Consider the following 12,613-nt stretch of genomic DNA (forward strand, 5'->3'; position numbering starts at 1 on the left):
CAATTCCCTGCTACATGATGCCATTTTGATACATGGAGCTTCACGTCAAATGCTCAGATTAAGGCCGTACCTTCTTGTCCAAGGTCACTGATGACATCATGCATGTCTGCTTTATTCAGCGTCAGCTTACCACCACCTACAACCCACAAACCAATGGCCTGATCAAGTGATTCAACCGGACTCTTGCAGATATGCTGGTCCGGTTTCGGCCAATCACCGCAATTGGGACTTCGCTCTACTGTACATTGCCTTCACCTATAATTCTTCTCACCTTGATACTGTTGGCTATTCCCCATTTTACCTCATGTATGGCCGCTAACCGATTCTCCCGGCTGACACCTTGCTACCATCGATAACTACCTCGGCAAGTCAACATGCTTGACAACTTGCATGCTCTCGACTATCAGTGTCGCAAGAGAACCAGAAATGTCACTATTAACTTTCACCATGAAGTACACTGTTCGCCGGGTGCCCTAGTGCTCCTTGGATGCCTTCCTGTGGAGTCAGCCTATGCCAGAAACTCCCGTCTTGTTAAAAAGGCCCATATCGCGTGGTTTGCCAAGTCACTGATGTCATTTATGAAATCGTTTCAGCCAGCCTCATAACCTCCTCCGCTCTGACCACCAGCGATATCGCCCATGTCACCATGCTAAAGCTCTGAAACTCTCTGCTTGCCACAATCCCCAACGGCACCAGGACGGCACTTTTGCTGCCGGCAGTTGTGTTGCAATACAAAAGGTGCTTATGAGACATTACGCAGAGGAAGATGGGCATCTGGGCTTGGCACAAGCTGGTTCCCATCATCATCGTACATACATCGTAGTTACTTTGTTTGTGTCTCTCGGCATGTGACAATATTTTAACGTATTTCACTCTTGCCAAACATATTGCATAGAATCATGGCACTACATGTATGGTTCATATTGTTCAGTGGTTAGCATCCTGCAAAAGAGAGCTATACGAACCATTGCATCAGCGCCCAACAATGCACCATCTATAGAACTTATCACAAACCTCAACGTAGTATTAATATCGTCGGGCAATATAAAAGCGAAACATAAGCACACAGAATAATTTACAAGAACATACCCTATCCCTCATCAGTTTTATCAAAACTCCGGTGTAACGCTCAACAGGCGAAACAAAAAAATCTTAGCCTGCCAATAGTCCACAATGTTTACAGCCGTTGAACAATATCCTTTGTTGGTGCAAAAATTTGGAACATACCTAACTTGATTAAATGTCTGCCAAATAGTGCACCATTGCTCAAGAGACTTTTTCGGGGAGCTACCAGACACCATATTAATATTGTGCTCTCAAACTACTGATGATATTGTATAAATTTTCATGTTATCATTGCACTCACAAATTGATGCTGTACTTAAACCAACTCCTTGTGTTACTGATCTTCAACTAGCCACATCGGCCATGGATCCAGGAGCTGTCACAGTTACTCTGTACATCTTTTTAGTACATACAACATTCTTCTTTTCCATGAACAAGTGCAAAAGTATGTGTGGAACAGCATGCCAGTGGCAGCATAATGCACCGGTCTAAGAAAATGTGCAATGGCATGCACAACACCAGCCCACGTTGCCAAAACAATGCATCACAAAAAATAAAGAAAGCATGTGTGTGTCTGCAGCACAGGGAAGCCTGTGCCTGGCATCCCCTAGTTTTACCGTCCCACTATTTAGGCATTAACATGTTTAAGTGAGCAAGAAATGTAAACATCGAGTGGTAATAACATATCAAAAAGTATTATTGTTACTACTATGGCAACCAGCTGTATTTATGCACCTTTTTAATGCAATACTTTTCATTCTGAGCCTAGAATAAGAAGCTATTGATGCAACTGCTGCTATTCTTGGTACTATTACAGAGTTTATTATAACTGGGTTTGACTGCACAATGAGTGCAAAACCAATTGTGTAACACACATGTTGTGGCAATAATTTCATATTATTGTTGTCACTCTAAAGATGCTTTGAATCCTCAAGCAAGGACAGAGTTACGGGCATTTGTACCACTGCGCAAGACAGCCCATTCCGTATAATACTAATAACTATAAAACCAAATATGTACTTAATGTAACATTTATTAAGAGATCTCTACTACAAATCAGAAAACACATTTACATCTTACCATACTATTTGTTTGTAAAATTCAGACAAGCCTTGCAAATCAGAGGAACAACAGAATTGCTATGTGCACGCACTTTAGTCCATCAGGTTTCATTTATTGAAAATCTTTTCTGAAAACAATGTGTTTACTGGCACAGGAATAAAAAAAATGAGGCTTGAAAGCATTAACGCTACAACACAGGGTTGAACAGAGCACAACAACCTTACACCTGCCGGATGCCCAAAGAAAGTAAACAGTGAAATGCTCACAAACAAGCCTACATCAGCAAAGGTTCTTTCTCACATATAAGTAAACTTGTAGAACAGACAACAGTGGAAAAAAAAAACATGATGAGTAGACATGTTCATGACAAACTGTACTGCCTAATATAGCTCGTAGGAAAGTTTCTCCAATCAATGCCCCACTCTCACGACATTCAACATACAAAAAACAAGTGCTCTCTAAATGATTCACTGTGCTGCTAGAAGTCTTGCGTCACAACATTCGATGAAGCTCTGTGCAACAACTGCTGACGAGAGAGAGCTTTTTAGCATAGCGTAGATGCACTAACATAAACGTAAAGTGGAATCCAGAAAGATGCACACAGGAGCAGCAATGCTGATGGAAACATCTTGTGAGAATGCTTTACACGAAAATGTGTAGAGCTCTTATTGCAATGGGCAACTATGCTGCGTAGATCTCCTAGGAAAAATTTGTCGGCTGTGAGAAGTGCCGTGCAACACAAGGGATCACCACAGCTTTCATTTCGAATACGTTGTTGAACGCAACGTCACAAGCAGTCATCACCCCCTATGCCCTTCCAGTCTACGTCACCTGGTACCGCAGTATGAGACTATGCCAGTACATTTAAGCTATGCTAAAACACCAATGACAAAACTTTTCTGACCATTTGGCTCTCCAAGAGGGGTTACAGCCAACACATACCTCCAGCCAACTCCATTATTACTCACACTACAAAGGTACCAAGCATTCGGCACAATGTACAAATGCTTTCTGCCACAGGCTAGGCAGTAGTATGAAAACCACTGTCAGGACTGGCCACACACATACACACGCCATGTACCATCACCAAAGCCTTGCAGGAGAAATGATGCAGGTCATGACTTGCCTCTCAAGACCAGCTCATTGTGGGTGCTTTCACATGACACAATACAAAAGGTAACACTACTTTGCAAACACTTCACGGATGTCTGTTACCTTTATTTGGTTCATGCCAACGTTCTTTCAGATGGCGGAGCAACTTGAACTCACATACTTTGAAGATGCGCCACGGCTCAACTCGAAGAAAAGCAGCACAGAGTGGAGAAGGTGGCAAAGACAACAGTAAACAGGCAATCGCATCATCTTCACAGTTTGCAACTGTTACTCCGACCTCCATACAATACGATCAACAGAATGAACTCATGCAGGCACAAATTAGAGCAATGACTAGATGCCGGCATCTCTTCCAGTACAAACACAAAGGCACCTGGAACTAAACTTTCCAAATGCTTCCCACGGGGGAAGGGGAACTTAGATGCAATGTACAACCACACTAAGCAGGTACTATGCGTCTCTGACACTGCATCATGCTGCCTTAACAAAGCCTTACGAAGCTGTGGCCCTTTTTTATTAATATTACAGCTCCCTAAATGTCAGAAGTTGGATATATATAAACCGGCTTGAAGGCCTCATGCATTAAGATGCTCTATAACAAACTGCATGTAAGAGTTCAACCTTAAATTGGCACAAGAAAGAAAAAGTATGCGGTTCTTGGAGATGCAATTATTCAGAACATGGTGCTTTTAAATTTTTCTATCAGGCAGTGCCAACTAAGGCAAAAAGGCCAAAAGAATTGATCACTACACACACAAAACAGTAGCTCCCCTCCTCACGCAACCACAAACATCAGAAACAAGGGAGCTAGGTCTCACTGAACAAAAAATGGAAGTGTTCTCCCTGTGTCCTTTTTTGTAGCAGAGGCAGTACACTGACACACGAAGAGAAAAATGTGCCTGCGACACAGCATCCAAAAGGAAGAGATGAATAAATCACTTTGCGAGAGTTCTTGCAATGCACACGAAAGAGGGCGGTTGCATGTCAGGCACGTTGAACCACCAGAAGCCGTCTACGTAACCCTTTCCATTCCTTTCCCAAAAGGCCAAGCACGGAGAAGGGAATCCTCAACACTGTGCAGAATGGAAGATACTTTGTCACACCTCGTGACAGCAAGCACCTTGTCCAAGTCCTGGATCTTGACAGCCTAGTTGTCTTGCACAGGAGCCTGTTGTTTCCCACTAAAGCTGGATCATAACGTATCACTTGGATGCTTCCTTTTTCTTCATAGACATGCTGCAAGAATAGATTGATGCAGTCAGAACACATCAAAATATAACTCTGACACTAAGTTGGAGATCTCAAAGATTCAAAATCAGCTTAACTAAAATGGTAAGCTTATTCACTGCCATTACCTCATATTTAGGGGAGTTGCTATACACAGAGGAAACCCTGCCTGCAGAATAAACAAGTACATACAGATTTACCAAAATTTAAAGACAGTATCTTGCTTAGGGAGTTTGGTGCTCTTTGGCCATACCTGGCCCTTACACCAATAAACAAAATAAATTCATTCATTTTTCAGGGAGTTACCCCCTGCTTTTCCGTACCGGGTATGCATGTTTCCTGGGCCGATCCCGGAAATAGTGCAGTTTAAAAATACGGGCCAATCCCAAAGGCAGTACAGTCTTATGTGCAGTGCTTCTCCTACTCCCCTCAATCTAGAGGCACACAGACAAAAAGATTGTCGACACTGCGGTGCATTGAGCGTGCTTGGTGTTGAATGCCATAGTCAGGTCAGCTGCACAATCAAGACATCCGCCTAAGTGGCAGCAATATGGCATTGTAAATGGTAAGTACATCTGCTCTGTTGCTTTGCAGGGCTTACACTAAGGTTACGTAACAGGAGCATAACCGAGAGGCACGGTAGTGTGTTGTTTTCCTTGCAATCACTGGGGTTCTGGCGGCATGCCCAAAGTCTGGGCTGAAACCTAAACTTAAATGGATTACTCACTTACAAAACACAATCCTCTCTAATGAGAATGGGTCACCAAGTGTCCCAATAGCAGTCCGGACGATGATGACATCCTGGTGTCTCTGTGGTGACGGTGGCTGCAGGGTTAGTCTGGTCATCTGGCAGGTGTGCTGGACGTGCTGTCAACTGCAGTTGTGTCATGCTGGTTGTGCAGACATGGTTTCTGTGGCGGCACACGACAAGTCTGTCGGTGCTGATTGACCAAGAATGATGGACAACTTGCAAGACAATAGTTCCCTATATCCAAGCTGAGAGTCGCCTGCAAAGTTATTGATGTAGACGACTTATGCAAATCCAGCACATCACCTTTTCGCCTTTCTCCGTCGTGCCGCTTTTCTTCTAGCATGACTGATAGCCTCAAGTGAGTGAAATCTGAAGGTACTTTGCATCCAAACGTCAGCATTGCATGTTTTTGGCAGGAGACGAGACTATCTGTTCCCTTAGTGAGTGCTTGCTTCAGCAAGAAACCATGTACTCAACTTGGTCATTTGCAGCATGGCAGGGAGTGCTTCTTGCCCCTTGACTTTGCTGTTCTTGAAGAATGTTTCTATTTCGTCGGATACAAAGAAGTCTGTTGTCAGTGACCACCCTTTTTTGGAACTCGAAATGTAGCAAAAGGACTTCTTCATGCCCTTTATTAGTAGCTTGGATCAAATGCTTGGAATTTGTTGAACGTCCAGCCATTTTCTGAATGAGTTGACTGAAAGGAACTTGCAGCATTTGATGATTCTTGCTGTTTCTCTGAATTGTTTCCCACGGCTGTATTGTTCTAAGCCTCTTGGGAACTGGCACTTTTGCTGGCCCTTGTTGGTTCTTTTAGCTGGATAACAGCTATGAATAGTTTATTTTTCTAAATCTTTGCAAAGACTAAGCCACCAAACGTAAGCTTTCGCAAAGGATTTCGTGGATAGAATGCGGCGGAAGCGAAATTGCATACAAGCACACTTTATTATATTGAGGTTCTAAATACACGGTGTTCTATGGACAAGGGGCTATGAAAGGTTCAATGCTTCTTTTTATCAAGAATTTCGTTATATTGAAGTTCATTATATCAAGAGTTAACTTAGTACTTGTGCAGCTTCTGCAGTGTCATGTTGGCAATTAAACCATGGTCACCACCACGAGCAAGATCATTTAAGGGGAGACGCGGGGATCAGATCGCGAAAATCGCAAAAAAGATCGATTTTTGGCAACGACGCGTTTCGGTATCTGCAATGCCTAATCTACATTGTATCAAAATGGTTTGACTGAAAACGCACTAAAAGTGCCTGAAAAAAATTAATTTATCAGTGCGTAGGGCGAGAACACAGCTTTAAATCGCGTAATATCACCGCAGTTCGGGGAGCCCTAACTCGTGTTTCCCGCCACCGAACGCCGCCATCTTGGTATCGTTCGAAAGCTCGAAGTTTCACCATTCCGTTTTTGAATTCTTCGGTGGTCGCCATCTTGTAACAAACACACAAACACAAAAGAAGCGCGGGTCTGCTAGAGGCGGTCACACAGGCCCTGCGATGAAAGCGGGCCTCCGATTGGTTGCCATACTGAAAGGCGTCTCGCCATTGGTTGCTGCTGCAGCAGCGGGCAAGCTGGCAACCACAGCGGACCGCAGTTGTCTACTTTGAAAACCACGCTGGCATCTTTCTTCGTTTGACACTCGCATAATTCGGATTTATGAAAGCTCCCAGGTCAGTGATGGATCATCGCTCATTAGAAAAGAGCTTTTAAATGAAGCATGCCTTCGGAAAACGGAAGCACAAGCCTCCTATGGTAAGAGAAAGACGGCGGCCAGCGGGAGAAGTGGAGCACCCGACTGAACAGGCAGATAACATGCCGCGTTATCTTGCACCTTGCGATTCCAGCAGCGAAGCCGACAACCACCCTGCGACATCGACACTGATAACCAAGCAACTGGAAGACATGCCAACGGAGGCTCTCGCACCTGTGCTGTACGGCCGCGCGAGTCAGCAACCGGGATCGCGTTGTTGGAGGCGACGCGGGTCGAAGGTCACCATCGCCGGCGGAGACAGTGTACGTCTCCGATGCATTGTGCGACAGGGACATGCAGCCTGCGAGTGAGCCCCAACCGTCAAAGAGCTACATACTGTATGGTGACTCAAGGCTCACCAGACGAATTGTCGCACGATTCAGACGCGCCTCGAGCCGTGTTTTGTGTCAGCGGTGACTGCAGAAGTGCAGGCATGCAGTGTTCGTGACTCCCTTTGCGCAGTGTCCGCAACTGAGCAGAAGTTCAGTTGGGTGGACCAGCAAGGCCAAGAACAAATTTCGGCCCCTTGTGACTGTGAGTTCATTATTGTGCCTGTTTCCGCAATGAACTCTTTGATTGCTAAAACTCTGTGCCCAAGATGCCAACAGCATTCTGTAGGTGTACACTGCGATACCGGGCTCGGTCTGGCAGTGAAAATGGTGGTCATGTGCTACACCAGATGGCTCAAGAAAAGGATAAAGAACGCCTGAAGAAAGCATACAAAGCCCACCAAACAAAGAGGCAAATGTATAAGAAGATGCCTGACAGCAATGACTCAAAATATTACAGCCCTGGTGCTTTTTAATAAATTTGCAATGCTTTTAAAACATTGCAGCCAGTTTTCTCAATTGCATTTTTTTTTGTCAATGACCTCGCTCATGGAAAGCGTAGCACAACAATGGCTGGACCGATTTTGGTCCAGTTTGTTTTGCTGTAATCCATAAGCTGTGCTGTACTTAAAGACAGTCTTGAAATGTTTCTTTATCTTTCCATTATTTAAGTATTTCACAATTACTACATGGCTCCATGCAGTGAAACACAGTCATGTGCATGTTATGTTGACCAAAAAATTATTAGCACACTAAAAAAAAAAATCAAACACTGTCTTGATGTAGATTAGACATTTGGGCAAACATGCAAAGTATTCCCAGCTCCCTATCGTGCTTCGTTACTGTGCCAGGCTTTCCACAAGCAAGGAACTTATAAATTGTTATAAAACAAAAACTAATGAAGATATCCTAATGAAATTTTAGATTTGTCTCTTTATTGCAATGTACAGTGTGCGTGCCAAATTTCAGCCCTTTCTGTCAAGAAACAACTTAATTCTGATACCTTCCTCCTCCCTTAAAGGGACACTAAAGGTTACCAGAAACTCAAGTTAAAGTGGTAGAGCAATGTTGTAGAACGTCTAAGGCGTCAATATAATCATGAACAGAGCTTTAGTAACCGAGAAATTGAGGTAAATGCATGACACGATTTGAGACCCCCCAGCGACATTCCGGTACTAGCCCGATGACGAAAGCACTCCTCATAATTTGTGTTACTAATACTCAACTACTTGTATTAAAAATATAATTTCATTCGATTATAAGATGGAAAAAAATGCTACTTGTCTACGTCTATTCGATTCTAAGAAAAAATAACATTTTGACGTTATCCTTCAGTAATATGGCTGTTCGAAAGGTTTCGTTTTCGCTCGACTCTGCGCGCTTGATTCTGCGCCGCGCACGCTTTGGAGTTTCAGTAGTTTCGCTATCGCGTCGTGCTATGAGGGTTGTGCTAGCTCGCGAAACTTTCATTTGGAACAAGCAGCAAGAATGCCACGTCCATGTGATGTCGTGGGAAGCCCTCGTTGCTTTCCCGCTCCGGAGAGCCGGTGTCGAGGCCGCCGTCGTAGTACGCAACGACGCCGGCAGCGCGAGCCCTCAGCAGCAGGTCGCGCTTGTCGGTGCTCAAATCGCTGAAGTTGAGCCCACCATCGCGAGCCAATCTGTCGGTGTCAGGGTCCATTGCGACGAGCGTCGAAGTTTGTGTCATAGAATGAAGTACCAGCTTATGGGCGTCTTGCGCTGGAGTTTGAGGTATAGTAGCGGCGCCTGGTGGCAGTGCGGGAAACGACATCTGGGTCGTGCCAGCTTGGGTCGTATTGAGCCCTGGCTGTGGCGAAGCACGTTTCTAGGCCGAGTTTTGCATCAATTCGCACTTTTTATGCCCTGTTGCGAGTGCGAAAAGGCTCGTCACTTCTAACAGACCACGCCGACCACGCTGCGAGCTCGCCGCAGCCTATAGTTTAACGAAAATGGACTCTCCGTGTGCCGTGGGACGTAATGCTGGGAGCAGAAGGAATCGGTGATGCCGATCCGGAGAGACCTAGCCCAGCCTCGAAAAGGCGTCACCGTCATTACTTCTGCGTCGTGGGCTGCCATGAACAAGAAGGCCTGAATCCCAACAACAGATTCTACCGTTTTCCTTCAAGGCCTCACGAAGTGGAGCGTTGGGCGCGCTGCATAGCTGCAGTTCGTCGTGCCGTGCCATGCTGACTGCTTCGCCTGTCTTGAAGCTTGCTTGATTATCTGCGCTCAAAATTTTGGTCTTTTGCACCTACAGTACCGACAGCAGACCGACATAGCAGCAGGCATGGCTGGTAATTCACGATTCGAGACCCGGCCACAGCGACAATTAACAATTAGACCGATGCGAAGTGGTGAAGTGTGTGCAAATGAGCACAAATGGTCGGGCTCATTCGATGACAATTCACTACTACTCTACGAGTAGCACAGGTTAAGAGAGTTAAATGCGCTCATCCTTGATCTCAAGCCAGCACGTTGAGGCAGCGCAGCAAGGCAATATTGATTGCAGCACATTGATGTTCGAGCGCTGTCATTAAAAGCTACATCAAGCGAGCAGCGCACGAGCTCGCGCTGCAGCGCGATTCGCACGTACGTGCGAGCTCACATGCATTGCATCAGTTTAGCGGCATGCAGTCAACAAAGATTGCAGGAGGCCCACCGTTTCGCGGCATGTCGAAAGACCGCTGCCGTCGCGGCGCGTACGATCGTGCGCTCGAGCAGTTCGTACATCGCGGCGCGTACCGTCGTGTGCTCGAGCAGTTCCGTACACATGATGTCTGCTTATCGCTGCTGTGGATTCATTTATAGCTCGCATTTCCTCGCGTTTGTGCGCCTGAATCTAGCAGCTAGCGTGCAAACCTTACCTGTAGTTCCACTTTGTACGCGACTCGCTTCACTTGCGATTGACACCGTGCTAAAACTTCGCCGCCTAATTCTTGAACGGCGTACACGTATTCGGCACTGCATAATTTCTTGCCTTTACGCAGCGTGCCACCCCTGAAAAAATCTTCGGCGCCCGATATACGCAGCAGGCTGTGCTACAACACAACCGAAAGTGGCGGGTCCATATTGTAAATGTGCTTTCCGAAGCAGACGACCGAGCTTGGTACGACCCATTTTAGGACAGAGGGCGCTTTTTAGAACCTTTCTCGCAGCGCCCCCTGGGCAATGCAAGAGCCCCATGGTCGCGCGTTTCTCCTTCCGCTAGCCACCATACTCCCGCTTTCGCTCTGCTGTCGGCTCTGTCTTGGCTCTGTTTCTGGCCGCGCGTTTGCGTTTTGCGCAGAAAAGCCGTAGCGCCGTCTGCGGACGCCGTTCTACTCACCGATGGCGCAACGTCACTATGAGACCATGATGTTAGTACTCCTCGATCGGAGGGCGGGCGATTTGAACTGCGCTAGAGGTATGCGGACGCTTCAGAATGCATTTTCTCTTAAAGTAAGTCTCTCCTTGGCACGAAACAAGCGTTTCGAGGTTTCTGTGATGGTATTTCAACAGTCCACGTTGACTTAATAGTAACCTTTAGTGTCCCTTTAAAGCAGGGGGAAAAAGCCCATAACAGCTATTACATAAAATTTACAATTTGCATGGCAACTACTGCCACTTAATATTAAACTTTTATTAACCATGGCAAGTTCCCCAGTATGCAACGGCAATGGCGAGCTAATAAGCATACCTTCTTTAGGGCGTCACAGAGTTCTTGTTAGGATGTGTGTTCGACTACTTCGGTGACTGTGATGCCACTCTGTTCTAGGTGGGCCTTGAGCAGCTGATTGGTGGCTCTGAGCTGGTCACACTGTTGCCGCAGCAGCTCCAAGTCCAGAGCCAACCGCTCGTTTTCTTTCATAACTTCAGGCAGACGTGCACAGTTCGCACGCAGTTCCTGTATGTAGTCGCAGGCCTTCGCCAGGATGCCCCCCTTGCTGTGCAGGTGCACGGACGATTGCTGCACAGAGGGAATGACATGCTTAAACACTTCACTCACCACAGTATGCTCTAGTTTAGACAGCCAAATGCTCACACTGTGAAACTGGTTCACAAAAAGGCAGATCCCTTTTTGCAGTAAACCTTCACTTACCAAAGGAGCGAATAGGGCCCATATTTTGTAACAATCCATTTCATTATCCATTTTCTCATTTTTTGGTCGCATGCTGTGCCAAATAGCTCAGCGATAACATGAGGCATGCAAATCATGTTAGTGGGTGGAAGGAATGGCAAATGACATGAAATGTTTGAAAGCATGGTCCATCAAGTAGAAAAAAGTTATTTCTAACCAGAAATTGGACAAAAGCAGATGTGGCATAAAAATTGTGACATTAGATGTCCCAGCTGTTTGGCAAATCTGCAAATGCACAATTTTTAAGAGCTGCACAAGCAATTCTAACTCTGTGATCACCAGCCTTGCCTCTACTGCACTGAAAGAAACGGTCGGTTCAGTCTGTTGCAAGTTTCCGTCAAGTGCAAGCAACACTACTTTCAACTACAGTGAAAGCTCGTTAAACCGCAGCTGGCTGAAGCTTGGAAAAAGTACATACTAAACGGTAGTACAGTGAAACCTCGTTGAACTGTAGTTGGCCAGAGCTCGGAAAAAGTATGTTTAAAAGGCAGTACTGCTTAATCAAAATAGCCTGAGATCGCCCACTTACCTGTCAAAAATGACTCGGAAAGTGTAATGAAAGGGGAAAAAACATGCAGTATTTATTCACCTCGCGTGACAAAAGTGTTATTTTCGTTTGATGCCGCGGAGGCCTAGCAGCAACGACAGTGGCCTAAAACTTACTGAAACTGCGAGCCAGCTTTTCAGCCAGCCTCCTCTTCTCGGCAAACACACATGGCAGATTCTTCGTTGGCGTTGCATGATCTCCATGCACGCAGGTGGTAGCGCTGCGGAAGTTGCGGGGCCTTTTTCATTGCAGGGTGCTGTTCTCGTCGCGATGATTGCATTCATGAGGCTGATGTAAAGTGCAGCTTCTGCCACTGTCGGGCCTGAATCGTCCGTGCTCCGTGCTGTCGCTTTCTATGTCGTCCTCATCACTGTCACTAGTCGACACTTCGGCAACAACAGAGGTAACGATGGCGAAAAGTCAAACCTCGTAGCCGACATCTCTTCGCAGTCGCAGCAGTGCTGCCGAGCAACTTCTTCGCATTCCAAATGTCACACACCGTAGTCAGTAGATCCCTGTCAAGTGCCAGCGCCGAATTATTCATGTCACGTTCGATAGCACGAATGATGTCTAATTTTTTTTCTATGCTGAGCACCCGGCATCTTTTTTATCCGAGCTT

At 45.9% G+C, this 12,613-nt stretch overlaps 1 protein-coding gene across 2 annotated transcripts in view; it reads right to left on the reverse strand.

Moving 5' to 3' along the window:
* Positions 1 to 2,080: 2,080 nt before the first annotated feature.
* Usf (upstream transcription factor usf) overlaps positions 2,081 to 12,613 on the reverse strand; it is a 29,916-nt gene continuing 19,383 nt past the window's right edge. For both annotated transcript variants that reach the window (XM_075693074.1, XM_075693075.1), the window contains exons 6-7: positions 11,007 to 11,276; positions 2,081 to 4,476 (exon numbers count right to left, since the gene is read on the reverse strand). In XM_075693074.1, coding sequence (XP_075549189.1) covers positions 11,034 to 11,276 — 243 coding nt within the window. In that variant the 3' untranslated portion in view covers positions 2,081 to 4,476; positions 11,007 to 11,033. The remainder of the gene's footprint in view (positions 4,477 to 11,006; positions 11,277 to 12,613) is intronic.

The sequence above is a fragment of the Dermacentor variabilis genome, chromosome 5 (assembly GCF_050947875.1).
Source record: "Dermacentor variabilis isolate Ectoservices chromosome 5, ASM5094787v1, whole genome shotgun sequence".
NCBI lineage: Eukaryota > Metazoa > Arthropoda > Arachnida > Ixodida > Ixodidae > Dermacentor > Dermacentor variabilis.